Source organism: Panicum virgatum, chromosome 5N (assembly GCF_016808335.1).
Source record: "Panicum virgatum strain AP13 chromosome 5N, P.virgatum_v5, whole genome shotgun sequence".
Classification (NCBI taxonomy): Eukaryota; Viridiplantae; Streptophyta; class Magnoliopsida; order Poales; family Poaceae; genus Panicum; species Panicum virgatum.
The window spans coordinates 59,895,602-59,916,412 of NC_053149.1; the positions used below are offsets into that span (position 1 = coordinate 59,895,602).

Genomic DNA, 20,811 nt, shown 5'->3' on the forward strand with positions numbered 1-20,811 from the left:
CCTATATTGAAAGAAATAGCAAGGAGAACTATATAAAACAACAAGTGAATCAAAACAGACATTCCCACAGAACAGCATTGCAATTATTCTCGCTACAAGTCCAGTATCAGGAGTCAGCAGTAGTCAGTAGTACTAACTGATGAGTAGGGCCAGCAGGCGACCTACTAACAGTAATTTGATTGCACTACCCCTATCCTCCCTCTATATAAGCCCGGCACAACCACATTTCTCCCGCACACAAACACACGCCCACACTCCCCAGTGCTTAAGCTAAGCACCAAATCACACGCCTCGTGTCGACCAGCGAACACCAGGGCAGGCACGAACTGCGCTAGCTAGCAAGCACACACGCACGCACTACGCACTGCAGTGCCATGCCGGAAGCACCGACCCCCAAGACAACCCCGCCGGCCTGCGGCTTCGCCCCCGGTGCCCACCGCGAGGCGCTCGAGTTCATCGAGCATGTCACGGCGAACGCCGGGCAGGTGCAGCGGCGCGTCCTCGCCGAGATACTGGCGCAGAACGCGCCGGCCGAGTACCTGCGCCGGCACGGCGTCTCCGGGACCGCGGGCGACGCCGTCGAAGCCTTCCGCCGTCTCGTCCCGCTCGTCACCTACGAGGGCCTCCAGCCGGACATACTCCGCATTGCCAACGGCGATACCTCGCCGATCCTCTCCGGCAAACCCATCTCCGAGTTCCTCACAAGGTACGCATCACACGATCGAAGCTGCTGCGCTTTCAGAATTTGGCGGACATGGAATGGAAACGTGTGTACTGACGTTCCTGCAATTGATGGCGCGCACCAGCTCCGGCACGTCCGGAGGGGAGAGGAAGCTGATGCCGACCATCGCCGACGAGCTGGACAGGAGGTCGCTGCTGTATAGCCTGCAGATGGCGGTGATGAGCCAGTCGGTGCCCGGGCTCGACAAGGGCAAGTCCATGTACCTGCTGTTCGTGAAGGCGGAGTCGCGCACGCCGGCCGGGCTCGCGGCCCGGCCGGTGCTGACGAGCTACTACCGGAGCCGGCAGTTCCTGGAGCGGCCGCATGACCCCTACACCGACTACACGAGCCCCAACGAGGCGATCCTGTGCGTGGACTCGTACCAGAGCATGTACGCGCAGCTGCTGTGCGGCCTCGTCCACCGCGCCGACGTGCTGCGCGTCGGCGCCGTGTTCGCCTCGGGCTTCCTTCGCGCCATCCGCTTCCTCGAGAAGCACTGGCCGCGCCTGTGCCGCGACATCCGCGCGGGCGCCCTCGACCCGGAGATCACCGACCGCGCCGTGCGCGACGCCGTCGGGAGGGTGCTGCGCGCCGACCCGGCGCTCGCCGACGAGATCGAGGCCGAGTGCGGGAGGGCGTCGTGGGAGGGCATCATCCGGCGGCTGTGGCCCCGCACCAAGTACATCGACGTGATCGTGACCGGCGCCATGTCGCAGTACATCCCGACGCTGGAGTTCTATGGCGGCGGCCTGCCGCTCGCGTGCACCATGTACGCCTCCTCCGAGTGCTACTTCGGCCTCAACCTCAAGCCCATGTGCAAGCCGAGCGACGTCGCCTACACGCTCATCCCCACCATGTGCTACTTCGAGTTCCTTCCACTCCGCTGCAGCAACACGAAGCAGGCCGAGCCGAGCCACCGCGACCTGGTCGACCTCGTCGATGTCAAGCTTGGACACGAGTACGAGCTCGTGGTCACCACTTACTCCGGTATGTCTCGGGACTTATTAGCTTGGACGATGATCCAGCTAGAAGAGCAGCTAAGAGTAACATTTTTTCTGCGATGGTGACAGGTTTGTGTCGGTATCGCGTGGGCGATGTGCTGCGGGTGGCGGGGTTCAAGAACGAGGCGCCGATGTTCAGCTTCGTCCGGCGGCAGAACGTGGCGCTGAGCATCGACTCCGACAAGACCGACGAGACGGAGCTGCACGCGGCGGTGAGCGGCGCGGTGCAGCACCTGGCGCCGTTCGGCGCGTCGCTGGTGGAGTACACCAGCTACGCGGACGCGGCAACCATCCCGGGCCACTACGTGCTCTTCTGGGAGCTGCGCGCCGGCAGCACGGCCGTGCCGGCGTCCGTGTTCGAGGACTGCTGCCTGGCGGTGGAGGAGGCCCTGAACAGCGTGTACCGGCAGTGCCGGGCCTGCGACAGGTCCATCGGCCCCCTCGAGATACGCGTCGTCTCCGAGGGCACCTTCGACAAGCTCATGGACTACGCCATCAGCCGCGGCGCGTCCATCAACCAGTACAAGGCGCCGCGGTGCGTGCGCCCCGGCCCGGTGGTGGAGCTGCTCGACGCGAGGGTGCAGGGCAAGTACTTCAGCCCCAAGTGCCCCAAGTGGAGCCCCGGGAACAAGCTATGGAGCAACGCCAGGGAGGTGATCACCGACGGGGACGCCTGAATCCTGATGATCGATCGTGGTACGATCTGAATTTTCAGAGGCAGGGAGAGGATAGCTATATGGAATGATGATGACCTAGGGTATCTGCTATGATCATTTGATTTTTGGTTCCTTTTCTCTCCATCTTTGTAATATGTCTCGTGTTCCTTCAGCTCCTGTATTTTGCTATGCACTTTGTGCATGTCAATTACATATACTAAATTATGTTTACTCTGTTAGTAGTATAGGGGTCGGAATGGATTTTTATGCTGTGTCAAATTGAACTATGAGGATTAATTCCCAGTTAGATTTATACATTCCTCTCGAGAAGGTATGGATTTATAAATTATTAAACTCTGTTGCAGCGGCCCACTACCATTGTTTGATCCCGGGAAACGTGGCCATGGAAATTGTTTGAGGACAGGACATTTTCTAATCAGACTTATAGTATGCCTAATTCCTGGGTGTGCATAATTTTCAAGTGACCAAAAAACACTAGCCGCCCCTTAGTTACTTGTTTAGTTATGTAATAAGACCTGACAGCTCTCATAATTGATACTGCAGGTTTAAGCTACATATAGTAATAATTTCAGGTGCCTGAAAGATAAAACGAACTTAAAGTGGAAAAGGTTGTTAATTCTCACTGTACTTTTGAGCCAGTAGGGCTATAAACAAATAGCATATGCAGCCTCATAAAGTAACCAACTAGCTTTTTTTTTGTTGCGAAAAGTAACACCAACTAGCTAAAATGAAGGATACTGCATTAACCCCTTCCATACATAAAATAATAGTTCCATTAAGCTCGTGATCAACTCTAAAGTTAGTAATAAGATAAGTGGTTCCATATGTTTCATTCCCTAGGGTCGAAATCGGCCACATGTCTTTTAGCTGCTGCCTGCAAGTATTTTAAAAAAATCTTTTATACAAGTAATGCTATATTTCAACGTATGAATGATAAAAAAATCATTCTGGCTAAATAATAGTAGCACAACATACTACATGCAAACAAAGAAGCCTCTTCAATTTTATTTCCAAGGACACTACACTGATACATACAACGTGGCATTCCTCCTTGAGCATCAGGACGCTAGAGCTAGGGCTATCCATGGCATGAGCAAACTACAAACCGCTCTTTGGTTTCGCAGCACCTGTCCCACCACAAAGCACTGAAAAGAGTGCCCAACCAATCAGCCCAAGAGCAACTTTATTCTGCTTCAGATGACTATACCCATCTCAGGCAGACCGAACATGAGACACGGCATGATAGTAGGGGAACTGTTTCCTTGCAAAAAAATTTGGTGGAAACATTTAAGCATACATGATCCATTCCTTCATCTTGCATGCCTGTTTTGCCTAGCTACAATTATGCGTCGATTATACTCGCCACAAAGAAAAAAAACTTTATGAAGAAAGTATTTTTTAAAAGATAAAGTATTGTTTTGTTTCGCCATTGATGTTGTGAAATGTGAACGAGAGAAGTGACTAAAAACGGAGTGATTATGTGCTCTCAACCTCGTGAACGATCAGCTTGGTCGTTAGGTGCGTCCATTCTCCATTGATGTTGTTCCGCGACTGCTCCCGTTCCCCCTTAGAAGCCTGGCCATCTGCCTTCATCGGCAGGCCGCTCAACCGACTAGATAGAGGTGTCAGCAACCCAGCGCAGTCGATCCTCGACGAAGCGCTGGGTCTCCGAGAGATGACAGCGATGGAGCATGGGAACAAAACCTGACGGGTTTTTTTTCAAAAACAAAACCTCAAACCTGACGAAAAGTCGGGCCGTGACCAGTGACCTCGTCCTCCGGCACCCCAGCGTAGCTGTAGCTCGCTGTCCCTTGTTCGAGAGAGCACCGCGCCGCTTCAGATCTCAACGCCCGGATCACGGGGGCACGGTCACTCACCCAGAACGCACGGTCACTTCGGCGAGCCGGCGATCGGCTGATGGAGAGCGGCAGAACGCGGGCGGGCGGCACGGGCAGGCAGGCAAAGCCAGAGGCGTCGCGTGCAGCGGAAACACGGCGAGCTGACCACACCGTACCACCACCTGCCGGCCGGAGCCGCACGAGGCGGTAGTAGCGAACGGAGCAGAAAAGCTGGGGCGGCCATGTGGCCGGCACGGTGCAGAGCGGACAGCGCGGTGGCGCGCCTTGGCGGTTGCGGGCGTGCGCGGCCGCGGTTGGAACGGGGCTGGCGCCAGTCGTGTGCCGGGTGGGGGGACCGGGGGGGCCGAGCCAAACGCCCGCCCCCGTGTTGAGAGGGTACTGTACTGGGCGGACCCAGCGCTCCGTGCCGAACGAACGTGCTGCTCCTGTGCACTGGCCGTGCAGCTGCCTATCATTGCTGGGCTGCTGCTGGCGCTCCTCATCCGGACGCCCTCGCCGTCGGACCGTTTGACCCGGTCGTCGTCGTCGTCGTGTCCGGTCCCGTCAGCAGAACACGTAGCCCAAGCCCGGCTGGTCTGGTCAACAACCAATCAAACCCATACGCTCTTGCGCTCAGTCAGATCACTGTGTCTGTGAGCTTGTCTGAGAGCTGCTATGGCTCACCCCACTGTTCATTGCTCTGCCGCAACAAAAAAAAACCTTAACAGGCTGGGGTCTTGATAAAGATCCTGCTATAGAATAAGCTCAGCTCTATGTTTAGATCTGCGAAAATTTGGTAGAAAAGGTCACATTGGACACTTTAGCGTAGTATACTGTAGCATTTTTCGTTTGTTTGTGGTAAATATTGTCTTATTATATGCTAACTAGGCTATAGAATAAGCTCAGCTCTATGTTTAGATCCGCCAAAATTTGGTAAAAAAATGTCACATCGGATATTTTAGCATAGCATACTGTAACACTTTTCGTTTGATTGTGGTAAATATTGTTCTATTATAGGCTAACTAGGCTCAAAAAATTCGTCTCGCAATGTACATCAAAACTATACAATTAGTTTTTTTTATTTATCTACATTTAGTACTCCATGCATGGGTCATTTGCTATATTTAATGTTTCGATGTGATTTCGATGTGATGGAAAATTTGGAGGAATGGGAGGGAAGTGAACACACACTCAGTAGTCGGGGTTGGGTAGTGGGTGTTAAAAGAAGCCGGGCACACGTGCAGCAGGGGGGACATGTAGGCCGGCCGCGCCCGCCCCATGCATTGCCACCGGGTTACTGGTGCGGGGGACGGTGGCGACGAGCCGGTGACGGGGGCCAGCCTGGTGGTGACTGGTGCCCGTCTTGTCGCTGCCCGGCAGCCCCCCACCCCTCGACGTGGCTCGCTCCGCGGCCGCCGGCCCATGACCCCGTCTCCGCACCCCCCACGCGCGCCGTCGTCGCCGTCGTCGCCGGCCGGACGAAACGCGCCGCGTGCGCTCGTTCCCGGCTGCCTCCTCCCGGGCGCGGCCATTGATGGCCTGCCCCCATGCTGCCTCCCCGCGCGCCATTGATGGCCGGCCCGGGCTACCAAAGGCATGTTGCGACGCCAGATCAGTGAACAGGGGGGCAGCAAGTCAGAGCGCCATTGAATCCCTTGTCTGGTAACGTCTGTTGCCACTCCGGCCAGCCACCCCGGCGGCCCGGCCGCTCCGGCCGGGGAGAGGGGAGGGAGGGGCCCGTTTGATTCCCAGACCCAGCAAGTACGCGCCAAAAAAGCTTCCCTTTCTTCCTCCTCGCTCGCGATGGGGCGATCTAGTTGGACTGATAAATGGGCGGGGAAATCTGGTTGCCCCATTACTCCGCGCACAGCTAGCGATGGCTGACGATGATGATGATGAGTCGGGGGCGGCGGAGCCCGTCGAGTCACCAGGCGCGCCGGGCGGGGGCATGCCACTGCCTGCCGCTGTGCGCCGACCGCGACGGGGCGGCGTGGCTCAAAGCTTTTCCGAGCCCCCGGCATCGCTGGTGCGCTGCATCGACCCGTGGGACGGCGCCGAGGCCGGGGACATTCCCATCTACCGGCGGGGCCGGCCTCCATCTGGTCGCTATCCTACCGCACGCGCGCAGATGCGATGCCGGCGCGGTGTCTGGCGAGTGGCGACTGCGAGCGGCCCAACCATCCGCACGCTCCCGATCCAACTGTCGAGATCGGCCGCTGCTGTGTCGTGAGGCGCATGTGCACGAGGGCCTACAGTGGACGCGCTGGTGGTTGCGAGTCTACCCATTTCTCCCTAGAAAAAGGGAAAATTTCTTGTAATACCCTCAAACAAATACCGCTTCTTTTTCTATGGCCCTGAAAAATGCAAACTTTCTTCTTTGGCCTTAGTTTTATTTTCTATCCCTCCTTTGGCCTTACAGTGATCCTACCGGGAGTTCTGTTAGCCCATTCCGTTAAGACCGTGGAGGCCGGCGCATGCAGCCGTGAAGTTCCCCAGCCACCACCGCTCGCTCTTCCTCTGCACGCCTGCCATCCGCCGCTCCGCTACCCCGCGCTGTGCGCCGCACGACGCTCCGGCTCCGCTATGCTGCAAGGCCGCCCGCCCGCCGGCCGCTGCTCCGCGCGGCACAGCCTTCGCGCGCCGGCCGCCGTTCCCGGGCATAGCCCCCGCGCGCTGGCCGCGTGGCCGGCCATCCGCCGCCGCCCCGCGCTGGCCTCCACGTGCCTGCTGCACCGCCGCCCGCCCACCGCAGTCCCCCGTCCCCCAGCACAGCCTCCGCGCAGCGGCCGGGCCCCGCCATCCATGGCCGTCGACGCCGCGCACTCCCACAGTTGCCTCCGGCTCCAACAACGGCGACGCCCCGATCCTCCACTCGCGCGCCAGACGGAATGCTGCCCGAGCGCGTCGACGTCGCAGTCCTCTCACGGATGCTGGTGCGGGCGTCCGACCGGCAGCGGCATGACAACGCCGGCTTGGAGCTCGTGGTGGCGGAGGCCGCGACGCGGCTGGCGAACCGCTCGCCCGCCCGCCTCGCGGTGTCGTTCCTGGAAGGCGAGGTTGTGCACGACGTTCCCGCCGGCGCTGAACCCGAGCACAAAGACACGCGCCGCGTCTCCGCGGTCGTAGCCCCATGGGTCGGCGGCGCTCGCGGCCGCCCATAGGAGCGTGGCCCAGGCGTCATCGTAGCACGCCGAGACGGGTGCTCCGCGTCGATGGGGACGTCCCTGGAGGCGACGCCGGTGACGGCGTCCACGGAGGGCGAGATTGGGTTGACGGTGATCAGGCGCTCATCCAATTAGCCTGCACACCAGGAGCACGAGCGGGAGCGAGAGGAGGGGATGCCAAGGAGATGGGGACGGGGCGGCGCCACTGCTGCTATTCGGCGTGCTGGTGGAGGAACAGAGGTGGAGGAGCTGCTGAAGTGCTGCGCCATGGCTGCCGAGGAGAGAAGAAGGAGCAGAGGAGGCTGCTGTTTGTGGGGATCTAAAAGAGGAGGCGTGTCGAGCTGCCATGTCTGGAGAAGCGAGACAGTAGGCTTTCACGGTTGCAGGCACCGTTCGTCACGGAATAAACGGAACTAACTAACAGATCTCACGGTAAGGTTAGGGGAGGGATAGAAAATAAAACTAAGGCCAAAAAAGAAAGTTTGCATTTTTTAAGGCAAGGAAGTGATATTTGTTTAAAGACCTTACAAGGAATTTTCCCCGAGAACAAAGGACGGAACCCCTTTTTGCTGCCCCGCCGATGTGTTTTCGCTGTGCCGAGCATCTTCTTGTTTTTCTCAGAGCCCACCTTGGGACTCGTCAGCACAAGTGCGTGTGTGTGGGTTCTAGCCTTGTAGGCCTTTAGGCCCAATATTGGACTGGATGTTTGGCTACACTTCCAACATGGGCTAGCAAGAGAGCAGACCATAACCTAGCGAGACAACACAACCTTACCGTGCTACCGATCCTAAAAGTTCATCGAGAATTCAAACAAAATTAAAGTGGTTAGAAAATGTAAGAACATATAGACATGCAAAATTTAATCCTGAATCCAAACTTTATACAGGGTGAAACCAAAAAAAAGGAGAAATTAGCCTCGCATGCACCTAGAATCCCAGATGCTTGCATGTTGATTAGGTGCTGCCACGATTGATATCATGGTACGATTTAACCCATTAACCTTTGATGCAGTCACCCAAATGTAAAGTAAAACAAAGTTTTTGCAGTTGAGTTGATCAGGCCGATCCAAGATTCCAAGTTGCCAATGGTTAACAGGCAGGAGATGGAATTTTAAGTTTTAACCCATCCTTTTCATTCACCAAACTAGCTACCAATCTCTGTTAAGGTTTCTCAAACGATGGAACCATAGTTAAAACGTGGCACATGATCAACTAGACGACTGTTGTACCCCCCACGTAGCGTAATCAAACTATTCAACAAAAAGGAAATCAAGAGAGAAGGTGGGGGGGGGGGGGGGGTGATTCACTTCTCAATTGATCGTGGTCATGGTCCTCTCAGCTTTCAGCGTTCAGGTTAATTTTAAGGCCGCAGTGCTCACTAAGAGTTGGAGATTTTCGTTATTTGTTTTACGTTTTTCGTTGGTGTTACTCATACAAATTCGTACCATGTCTGAAGACTCTCAACCTTACAGGATAAGACTAACTCTGGCAAGAACGTGCTCACTGACCTGAAAGAAACTACATCGCTCAACTTTAATCACAACCCTAAGATTGAAATTAAAAATGATAAAATAGAACAATAATATTGACAATGGAATCAATGAGGGTTGGTTTTGGTTCTGTTACTTCTCAAGATGATGACGTTCACAAGGGAGCCATCCAGCGTCGCAGTCCTCACCTCCACGACGCGGGACTTCCTGAAGAGGCGAGCGACGGTGGAGAGACCGAAGCGCCGGTCGACGGCGATCACGATCGCGCCACCGCGTCGGACGGTGCGCTCGACCTCTGCCGCGAACCGGGAGGGGAAGAGCGCGCCGGTGACCGCGCCCGGGTCGTCGGAGAGCACAACGTCGAAGGCGCCGTCGAAGAATGGGAGGCTGTGCGCGTCTGCACGGCGCACGAGAGGCGGGAAGTCGACGAGATCGACGCCGGTGACGTCCCCTACGCCGGCCGCGTGGAGCGCGTCCACGGCCTGCCCCGCGCCCGCAGCGACGCAGAGGACGCGTGAGGACTCGCCGAGGAGGCGCAGCCGGCGGAGCGGGGCGAAAGCAGCCGCGGAGAGGGCCGCGCCGCGGCGGCTCCAGCGCGGGGACGCCCGGAGCCTGGCGAAGCGGAGGTCGGGGTCCACGACGCGGCGGGATGCGGCGTCGCAGGAGGTGCGCGGCAAAGGCGCCAGAGACAGGGCCGCGCATGCGGAGAACGGGCCGCCGCCTTCAGCGAGGCAGGAGGATGATGAGTGGCGGAACAGTTGCAGCAGCGCGGCAGTGGCGACGGCTGCCAGGGCGATCGACACGCGGTTCAGCAGCCGCCGGACGTGACCGTCCATGGCGGCCGGTGCGGATCCTCGATCGGGGGTGTGGGGGGGGGGGAGCGCGGCATTGCCGCGCTCACAATGGACCGGGTGGTTAGAAGTTGTGCTGGGCTAGGTTGGGCACTCATGGGCTGGCTATCGAAAGAAAAAAACGTTTCGGTTGGTTTCGTGGGCCTCATGGGCTGTTCGACGCGAAATAATGTTTCACACGGAATAGTCCAGTGACGCGGCGGCATCAGCGGCTCAGCGCATCGCAGATTCGCAGAACACCCGCTTCCGGCTCGTCTCGCCGCCGCCGCCAACCACACCCCCACCCCACCCCACCCGCCGCCGTATTATGGTTTCGCCCCCGTAGCCATGGCCTCCCCCGCCGTCTACTCCTGCGCTCGCCGCCTCTTCAGCATCTTCTCCTCAAGCACTCCACGGGCTGAAGCACCCAAGCCCGCGCTCGCGCCCGCACGGGCCAGAATGCGGCAGATGGCGATGTGGATGCGGAACCCCACGCCGGCCGCAACCGCCGGATGCGCGTCGGCAAAATCCTGCGGGTGATCTCAGAGGAGCGCCATCCGGACAAGCTGGTGTCCCAGTTCATCACCGCGTCGACCGCGTCCCAACGCTTCCGCGATAACCGCCGCGTGTACCAGGTGGCTGTGTCCCGCCTCGCCTACTACGGCCGTCGCGACGCCGTCGCAGCCCTCCTCGACTCGCAGAAGCCCTTCATTGAGGCCTCGAGAGAGGGCTTCGCCGTGCGGCTCATCCGCCTCTACGGCCGCGCCTCCATGCCGTCGCACGCCGCTGCGACCTTCCTTGACCTTCCCCCAAGGCACAAGTCTGTCACGGCTTTCAACGCCCTCCTCGCCGCCTACGTAGACTCAGGCGACTTCGACAAGCTCGTTGCGGCGTTCCAGGTGAGGTGATCGCGTATTTACATCCGGCCGTTATCGGAAGCGTATTATCTTACAGCACACTCATCGTCGGCGTGCTGTGCAGGAACCCGGCCTCTCGGCCGCCCTTGATGTCATCCCGCTCATGGATAAGTGCGGTCTTACCCCCGATGAGATAACTTTCAACACTCTGCTTAATGGATTTTACAACAATTGTCGCTTTAATGATGCTGAGAAAGTCTGGGAGATGATGAAGGAGAGGAATGTTGAGCCAAAAACAAGGAGCTATAACGCAAAGCTGTGGGGTCTGGTTGCCCAAGGGAGGATTGAGGACGCAATCACTGTAATTGAGATGATGCAGAAGGATGGGCTCAAACCTGATTCAGTGTCCTACAATGAGCTGATTCGAGGGTATTGCAAGGAAGGGAGGGTGGATGAGGCCAAGAAAGTATATGATGATCTGGTAAAGAATGAATGTGCTCCAAATAAGGGAACATTTGAAACTCTCGTGCCATGTTTTGTGGAAGCCGGAGAGCTTGATCTTGCTCTAAGTTGTTGCCATGAGATCTTTAGTAGGAAGTGCAGAGTGAAATGCTCATTGCTGCAGGGGTAGTGACTGCATTGGTTGCCGCATCTAGAGTCGAGGAAGCTACCAGGATTGTTAAGCTTGGGTGGGAGAACAACTATCCTCCGAGGGATCTGATGATGCCAGCACTTACTGAAAACAAAGGTGTAGAAGCTGAAACTGACTGCGATGATTCAACACCGTATGAAGAGGGGAGCAAGGAGGAAAAGGAGTTTGACAATGGCCCTGTTCGTTTCAGCTGGTCGATTTTGAAGGGTCGATTTTGGAAAATCCAAAAGTCAGATGACTCCTAGAATCGAGAATCCAAAATCAATTAACCTTCAAAATCAGCTAGAACCTGAAATAAACGGGACCAATGCTTGGGGGTCTGATGAGGATATGCTTTCATAGGCTAGCCATGGATATGTTTTTTTTTGAAGGGTCAAGGGGGGGGGGGGGTGGAGGATCCCCCACCTGAAATCATTCCATTATATTTTGCCCATGATGGCCGGATAGAAAAGTTTTACAAGTGTTTTGTAGCTTTACATTGCTAAAGAAAGAGCGTTGCACCAGTGGTCACTAACTCACATATCCTACCGCAGGAGGCGACAGCTCCATGCTCTAGCATCAAGTTTACAATTCTGCAAAAATTGTGGAAGGTTCAAGCTCTCTTGCCGGAAGACGATCCCATTGCGACGCTTCCAAAGGTGCCAGCAGCATAGCAAGAAAAAAGTATCAAAGTGAGCCGCCGGCAAGTTTTCCGGCTTTGGGAGATGAAGGAGATTGCAGGCCGCCGCATCAGGCTCCATTTGGATTCCCAGGCGTTGCCAGAAAGAAGCAGCAAACAGACAATGGAGAAGCAGGTGGTCCACAGTCTCCGCTGCCTCAGCACATAGTTCACAGGTGGCATCGTCGACGATCTTCTTGCGAAGGAGATTTGCCCGGCACTGCAGACGCCCATGCATGAGCAACCAGGTGAAGAATTGAACCCGAGGCGGAGCTCGAGAGCTCCAGAATCCAGCTTGGGCTGAGAGAGTTGGCTCTCTGCTTGACTTGATCATGCTATACAGCCCAGAAGTGATCAGGGCACCATCCTCAGCTGCGAAGGGACTACTCCGCTCGTCAGCAGCATCAGTCAGTCGGATATGTGAAAGAAGCGCTTGCACATCCTGTAGTTCCTTTGCAGCAATCGCCGAAAGCCTGGTCACAAGGTGCCCCCTTAATCCACCTGTAACAACTGCATACACATATTGAGTAGGCGTTCTGCAGTGGCTGTATAAGGCCGGGTAGCGCTCAGCCATGCTCTCCTCACCATGCCAGACATCCTGCCAGAAAGCCGTGGAGCGACCATTTCCAAGACCGACCGAGCTAATTGCTTGGTACAGAGGAAGCAGCTCACAGAGTATGTTCCAGTGATTTCCATCCAAGTCCCCTTCCAGCGATGCAAGGCAGATGCGCTGCCGAACCCAAATCGCCCAAGAGGATTGAGTCGCTGTGTACAGTTTATGCAGCAGTTTTAAGAGCAAGCAGATGTTTTGCACCTCAAGATCTTTGATGCCGAGACCCCCTTGGTCTTTGCTGCAACGCACTTTGTCCCAAGCAACTAAGCAGCTAGAACCATTAGCATCACCCTCACCTGTCCAAAGGAAACCGCGCCTCCTCTTATCAACCTGCTTCACAACCTCGGGAGGGAGGGGTAGCGCACTCATGACATAAGATAGCTACCCATCTAGCACAACATTAATCAGTACTGAGCGGCCCATCGGGTTGAGCAGAGTGGCTTGCCAACCAGCGAGGTAGCGATCTGCTTTCGCAATGTATGGGTCAAATGCCTGAAGGCGCATCTTCTCACAGGATAGCGGAAGACCCAGGTAAGTCTGTGGGAACCCCTCGCGGCGACATCCCAAAGCCGCCACGCAGTCCGGGATCAGCTCGTCAGTCATGTGCATTGGGACCGCCGTGCTTTTGTGATAGTTAATCCGCAGACCAGTTGCTTCCGAGAATTGATCCAATAGGTGTTTTAGTTGCTTCACCTCATCCAGGTCACCACGCAGAAGAATTAGCGTGTCGTCGGCATATTGGAGGACAGGACAAGGTGACGAATGATCAAGCGGGTTATGCACCGTGTTACTTTTCCTGATTAGGGTCTCTAGCACATCGGCAACCAGCAGAAAGAGGTAGGGAGACATGGAGTCACCCTGGCGCAGGCCTCGTCGGCAGGAGATCCACGGGACTGGACAGCCGTTAACCAGCAAGCTGTGCGTGATGTTTGCAGCATTGCGTGTACCCAGCTTCTCCAAGCAGCACCAAAACCTCGCACTTCAAGGATACTTAAGAGCCCCTGCCAATTCACAGTGTCAAACGCCTTGGCGAAGTCCAGTTTGAGGACAAGTGTTGGCACTGATTTTTTGTGACACAGTTGAAGCAATTCTGCAGCATATACAAAGTTCTCAGCTATTGTCCGCCCCTTCAGAAAACCCGTTTGATCCAGATCAATCAGTGCTTGGATTTCTCGCTGTAACCTTGTTGTGAGTAGTTTGCCGGGGATTTTTACGCTGCAATTCTGCAGACAGATTGGCTGAAATGCATCAACCGCAACCGCTCCAGGCTTCTTGGGGATCAGAACCATGTAGGAGCGGTTAATGCGCTCAAGTTCACAGGCCCCGCTGTGAATGGCATGCAGGAAGCGCATAACATCTCCCCTCACAGTGGTCCAAGCAGCAGCATAGAAACTAGGCCCAAAGCCATCTGGCCCCGGCGCACTGCACCTATTCATTGCACGAATCGCCTGTAGCGCTTTAGATTCAGTTAATGGAGCTTCAAGTCTGTCACTCGCCTGATGACGACCTTGGTAGAGGGCCGCGAGGTCAAAGCTGAAGGAGCTGGTTCCCGGTGTACCGAGAACATGCTTGAAGTAATTTGTCAGAGCCGTCACCTTCCCCTCATGCGCTGTAAGCTGTACCCCATCCACCTCCACCAGCTTGATCGCGTTGCGCCGCAAACGCTAGGTGGCGTGAGCATGAAAGAACTTGGTGTTGGAGTCGCCTTCCCGAAGAGCCTTCCGCTTTCCACGCTGCTTCCAGTACACAGCTTGCACCTTGATCGCCTGAGCAAGCTGTTCCTGGCTCATGTACCGGACTGCCGACTCCTGGACAGACAAGTTACGAGTTTCCTCTAGAAAGTCGAATAGCATGATGAGAAATTTGCAATTGTGGATGAGTGCAAGTGGCCCCCTGTAACGCCGAGCCCAAACCTTTGCCGAAGCTCGAGTCATCTTGAGGCAGCTGGCAAGCTGTCCGGTGGCATCAGAGTGAGCTGGGGCATCTCGCCAAGCAGGGAGTACAGCAGACAGGAAGGTTGGTTGGTGCAGCCAGGCATTTTCAAAGCGGAACAAGGACGATTTTGGGGTGGTGGAAGAGATTGTGCTTAGTAGAGGGGTGTGGTCAGACGTGGGACGAACTAGAGATGTGAGCGTAGTGTTAGGGAAGGTTGTGCATTGCTCAGTATTGATGAAAGCGCGATCGAGTCGCGCAAGAATCGGGTTTGCTTGCTTGTTCGTCCAAGTAAATAGGCGGTCAAGCAGTGGGAGTTCCACAACCCCCAGACGGTCAAGAGTGTCGTTAAAGAGCGAGCAGAGAGCAGCATCTAAGTTCCCAGTCGTTTTCTCAGTGGCGCACCTGATCAAGTTAAAATCCCAGTGAGGATCCAAGGCCCAGAAATTTGTGGCTGCAGCTCGTGAAGATCAGCTAGGAAGTGCTTAGAATCGCGGTGGTCAGCAGGCGCATAAACGTTGGTAACAGTGAGTCGCTGCTCAGAAGCAGCAGCAGTGAGGACCGTCTTAAGAGTATGGCGACGGCTGATGAAGGAATCAAGGGAAAACAGGCTCGTGTTCCAGGCCGTGAGGATGCCACCGAGAGATCCGGCAGCCCTGACGTGCTGAATGGAGTTCGTGAAGTGCAGGGGCAGGAAGCTGTGGGCTTTGAAGCGGTTAAGATCGCTAAGCTTGGTTTCTTGGAGGCAAATGACCAAGGGAGCAACAGCGACAAGCGCATCCTTAACTATAGCACATTTGTCCGGGTCGCCTAACCCACGCACATTCCAAGACACCACGAGAAAGTTTTTAAAACCATTACACATACTGAAACCAGATAACACCACTAGGAGCCCAGCTCGCGGCCAGCAGAAGCCAGCACAAGTGGGCGAGAAACCACAACCTCCTAACATTAGTCCAACAGCATAAACGAGAACAGACACACCACCTTCTACAAAGGCTACAACCCAAATGACAACGACCAGAGACAACAATGAACAACAGAGACAACCAGCAACAACACGAGACACAACGAAGGATACATCTGCCCATACGGCTGGAACGCACGGGCGGCTGCGGCGAGACGCCGCCGCAAGGAGGATCGAGCGCCATGGCGATCTTGCTGCCAGGGGATCCACCACGCCAACGCTCGCAGGAGCTTTGACGCTGAGACCAGCAGCGGCCACTAGAATGCGGAGATCCGACACCCCGATCGGCAGCTTGGAACGGGTCAGCATGTTCTTCTTCTCCACAACATCCTTCAGCTTGGCAGAGCAAGGGGCCAGAGCATTCTTCATGGCTTTCAGCTGAACAACCTTGTTAGGAGAGTCGACGAACATCCCAGCCGTCTTCTCAGCAAGGCGGGCACTCTGCCTTAGCGGCTCGGCAGCAGAACGGAGCAGCACACCAACCCTGGGGCGTCTACCACGACGCACCGAACGCCTAGCAGTTTGGGGAGCCACAGGAGACGGGGGCAGCGGCGACGGGGTAGCATCCACCGAAGCAACGAGCTCAGCGGAAGCCAGAGCCGGGGAAGCATCAGGTGGGGGCGGCAGTGCGCATTTGGAGGCCGCAAAAAGTGCAGCAAGCGCTAGCAGATTGGCTGCCGGCCCAGCAAGGTGGTTGGGTGCGTGAGGCGGCTGAGGTGGTGGCTTTGGGCCCTGCGGGGCTGGGTTTGCTGTTGGTGGAGGCGCAAGATGGGCTGGTGGAAAGGCGAGGTCGGCATGGGGGACATTGGGCTGGTGGAAAGGATTTGGCGGTGGCGGTCCAAAGAAGGGATTCAGGTTCCCATCGGCTCCCACCTGCTGGTGCCTAGGCCAAACACGAACCACAAGGAGTTGCGCAGAGCTGCCGCCAAGCTCCCCCTCCTCAGCGTCCACCCAGAGATCACTCGGGATGTCAAGGTGATTGTGAAAAGCGACGACAAGTCGCAGCGGGGAGCCTCCGCCGAGACTGCCGCCAGCAGCTGCGGGGGAGGAGGAGGCAGAGGAAGGCGAGCGCCGCCCAGGCGACGCAGGCGGCGAAACCACCACAGAGAGTGGCACCATCGGCGCCTTGCCGTGCGGACAGGTGACATGGATGTCGACAGCCTTGGGGAAGACTCGCGCCGGGGCCGCGGCCGGAGAAGGCAGATCCAGCACAGTAGACTTCCCTGCCTCGTTACAAGGGGACAAGGTGCCAGCCCGGAGCGCGTCCACCGCATTCGCAAGGCCGCGCGGGAGCTCGAAGTCAGGCGGATCGGCGCTGGTGGAGGCACTCATGCCGAGAGGGTCGAAGGACGCACACAGCGCGGCGGAATGCTCAGGCGTAGGCGGCGGCGGGGTGGAGGGCGGCGGTGGAGGGGAGGTGGTGCGGGGGGTGAAAGGCACAGCGTTGACAGGGGCGAGCGGAGTCGGGTTTGGGACGGCGGCGCGGCATGGGTGTCAACACACGATCGATCGGCATCTTGCACTCACGGAGGCGGTGGCCGTTGCCGCGGCAGTTGCGGCAACGGATGGGGTCGCGGCAGGCACTCACTTGGTGGTCGGGCGAGAGGCAGCGGAAGCAGCCGGAGGTGGTAGTGATGGGTGGGGGGCATTTGGGTTGTGGTTTGGCCGGCTTGGTGGGAGTGAGCAGGGCTTGCATGTAGGAGTAAGGGCGAGGTGGTTGTGCCGCATTCATAGGGGCCAGGCTGGAGGACGGGCGCAGGGGCGTATCCGCGGCTTCCGGCACGTCTCTGCCAGGGGTGACAAGACCGCAGGAGCAGGTATGGAGCAAAGCAAATCTTCAGGGGATCTTTGGCGTTGGAAAAGCGTCAGGACAGTCTAAACCACCCCGTTCGCTGCGCTGCTCCTCTAGCCAGTCAATAGTGTTTTTCTCTCACACCACTCCAGCAGCAGCCTCCAGCCACCAGCCAGCCAATAGTGTTTTTTCTCTCACACCATTCTAATAGCAGCCTCCAGCACCAACACAGTAAACAGGGTGAATGTAGACTCCACTCATAGAGTCTAAGCCTCAAAGACACCATCACAAGAAACTATATTTTTTAATGCAAAATGTGTTATTTTAATTTATATGGTCCACTTGACTCTCTCACATTCATTCTTGATTTATGTGAAGACTTGGAGTCTAAATAAGACTTAGAGTCTTGATTTCTCTCTCTTCTATAAATATACTGTCACATCAGCAAAACATAATAAATAAAAAATTTAGACTCCATGGTAGAGTCTGGATTGTGACTGCCCTCAGCAGAGGCGGAGCAGCACGCGTCTTGAGCCCCGGGCCGCCCTAACTCGCTGCAGGCCGGTGTCCCATCAGGCGCCGCTGACTGGGGCGCCTTAACTGCAGCATTGGGAGAACCGCACTCGTCTTCAACCTTCGCAGCCGCGCGGACGGCTCCCTCCATGGAAGCATGAAGGTAGAGGACAGAGGTTCCCAGGCAAAGCCAACCCCGGACCGCTAGAACATGAGCTATGTTTCTATTCGCGACAACAAAACGAAACATCTTTGGACGCACACGAGAAACGGACAGGCGACCCGGACAGACAGTGAGCAAGTAGTTAAGCATGTTCGTCACAAAAGCTAGGTTGTACCTAACGGACGAGGATCCAGGGGTGGCCCAGAGAGGAACTAGAGAGGAGGGAGCAACGGCACCTGGGACTGCAGTGGAGTAGAAATCACGGAGGAGGCGATCCTGAAAACTGCACCCCGGCCGACGGGAAGCACCAGCTCTCAGCTGCGCGCCGGCGCTGCGCTCGCCAGCAAGATGAGGCCGAGCTCGCGGCGCTGGGTGAGAGCCAGCAACAGGGGTCCTGGGAGTGGTGGCTGGGGGAGGGCGCGGGTGGGCGGCGGGAGGCAGGGTAGCGCCGGCGAGCCGGCCGGGCGGGTCGCCGCCGCCGCCGCCTCCCAAGCGCTCGCTAGATGCGAGCTTTCCCATCCCCCCGCCGCCTCGAATGGTAGCGAGTGATTGCGCTCACCGGTGCCGTGGTACGACCGTACGAGCAGCTCTTGAAGTTGCTTTGTTGCAAATATAAGAGCATAATCTATTCAGCCATGGATATGTTGCGGAGCTTCGGCAGGTGACTAGCGTCATTGTGTGTCAAGCTACAGGTTGATATTTTTTATCTTCACTGCAGAATTGATTCGTTTAGGCATGCACTTTTTTTCTTACTTTGATCAGATTCGCTCGATTTGTTTGGTTTGTCAGCCAACCAGCCAGCAGTAATGTTCTCTCATATTAAATCAGCACCAGCCATCAGCTCATGACAAATCAGCACCAGCCACCAACCATAGCCAAACGAATCGTCAAATAACTGCCATTAGAACAAGAGAAAATTCAATTCATGCCACCACAACTCCGTGAAATTGGGTTTCATGTTGAAAATCATGCCACTCAATGGCATGGATTTCAACATGAAATCCAATTTCAAGGAATTGGAGTGGCATGGATCCAACTGACCCTTAGAACAATGAACCGACAAGTTATTACTGGATGGTGCACAAACTACCAATTCGTCACACTTCATATTAAGGTATTATTTTTGTAAATGTATGAACTCAGATTTTTGGGTGCAACAGTGAATGGAAGACGCACAAGACAATTGGCTGGATGATTCATGTTTGTGCATCGATGGACAAGGCTGTCAGGACCTCCAGTGGCTAGGCTGGGCCGTGTATGGTATAGCCTTTTGGTTAGAGTTTGTGTTGGGCCCGGCGCAGAGTGGCCGGCCCATGTAACTGGACGTTGGCATCCATATAAGGGGATCGCTGGTGTAATCTAGTTAAGGAATAACAGAACTCTGAAACTGTCTCTGAACCCGCCCTCTTGCTGCTCGCCTGCTCTGTTCTCTCTCTGATCTCTCTGTTCGCTCTTCTTCTTCCTCGTTCCCCCTCTGGTTCTTCTCAGGTTTCCTTTATTTCCTGATTGGGATCGTGACAATTGGTATCCAGAGCCTTGTGCCGCTCAAATCGATCATAAGTTCCGCCAGATCTTTTTCCGATCCTCGTCGCGCTGCGGCTGGATTTGCGGCCGCGCGCCGCCGTGACTTTGCCTCGACCTAACACGCCGCATCAACGTTCTGGGTCTGCTTCGCCGGGTTTGGGTCCGTCGTGTTATAAGCCTTCTTGAAGTAAAATCTCGCGGTGGCACAGGCGCTAACTGCAAGAAAATGGATGCGTGCTCTACGATAGTCGATAGGATTGCTTTGGCAGTATGGACAGACCATCAATTTTAATATCGCAGGAGGTGCAATCCTAATGCGGTTTACGGCAAATGACCAATGTACAACATCATTTGCATACCTGGTGTATTTTCAGGTATCGTGTCATGATCTGAACCGGGGAAAATTTTGGAAGGCAAATGTGACTGAAAGCATGCTTTGTTGCTCGGTGGGGGAACAACAACCATTCCCAATTTTTACTGCTGCCTTTGAGATTCAGCCAACATTTCCCTCAAAAAGCAAAAAAAAGTTTCCCTAAAAAAAGAATTAGCCAGCAGATCTACAATGTCTTCAGAGTTTTAAACCTTTGTGCAGTATTACATTTCTCTCCCCTACTGTATTTATTTTTTAGGGTTGCCCTACTTTTCTTTTTTGCGAATTGGTGATTTCATTCACTGATCAATCAGGATTACAATCTAAAGCTAACAAGTGATGTACACAGGTTGGGGCTATCTGCCACACACCCAGCCTATTATCACCTGACACTTGCTTAGTTAGGACATGAGCTACTCGGTTACAAGATCGACTTGTGAAAGTTACAAAAAAAATCAACAAAAGAAGAGCTAAGATCCCGAGTTTCTCTAATGATGGAAGCGATCCTTGAGCGTTGATTAGCACCATTCTTCCAAAGCTTCACAAACTCCTGGCTATCAGTCTCTAGAATGAGACGTTGCACCCGAGTCCCGGGCTAGAGCAACACCATCCCGGCAAGCCAAAGCTTCTAGAGTCAAAGCATCGAGGCCGTGGGGATACCATTTCGCCTATCCACCAACAAAGAGACCTGCCTCATCACGGAGGGCAACTCCTGACACACCTTGCCCTTGGTCTGGATAAAAAGCACCATCTGTATTGCATTTGAACCAGCCTGCCGGCGGCGTGCACCAGCACTGCATAACTAGTTTCTCCCTCATCAGTTGCATCGGTTTTATCATATTCCATAAATCGAAAGCAGTATCAAGTGACCATCGAACTAATACACTGACCGATTTGTAGACAGCGCCATGTCATCTCTAGTTCCGCTGCATCCAAAGTGAGTACATGTCGATAACAACAATTGCCCATTCCTTGTCATTGCACACCTCATTCCTCACTTGCCCAAGAAACCGGATGAAGATTCGGCAGCTTCACCCCTGTAATTGTCTT

At 55.4% G+C, this 20,811-nt stretch overlaps 2 protein-coding genes and 1 pseudogene across 2 annotated transcripts; 2 read left to right on the forward strand and 1 right to left on the reverse strand.

The window, feature by feature from the left end:
- Positions 1–233: 233 nt before the first annotated feature.
- Positions 234–2,659, forward strand: LOC120676644 (probable indole-3-acetic acid-amido synthetase GH3.1). Its single transcript, XM_039957963.1, has 3 exons — positions 234–706; positions 807–1,708; positions 1,792–2,659. Exons 1-3 carry the CDS (start codon positions 375–377, stop codon positions 2,397–2,399), a joined length of 1,842 nt encoding a protein of 613 aa, XP_039813897.1. The 5' UTR covers positions 234–374; the 3' UTR covers positions 2,400–2,659.
- A 6,180-nt stretch (positions 2,660–8,839) lies between these two features.
- LOC120672101 lies at positions 8,840–9,735 on the reverse strand. The gene has a single exon (XM_039952394.1). The coding sequence runs from the start codon at positions 9,724–9,726 to the stop codon at positions 8,998–9,000; it is 729 nt and encodes a 242-aa protein (XP_039808328.1). The 5' UTR covers positions 9,727–9,735; the 3' UTR covers positions 8,840–8,997.
- Positions 9,736–10,068: 333 nt separating this feature from the next.
- LOC120676863 lies at positions 10,069–11,503 on the forward strand (annotated as a pseudogene).
- The last annotated feature ends 9,308 nt before the right edge of the window (positions 11,504–20,811 follow it).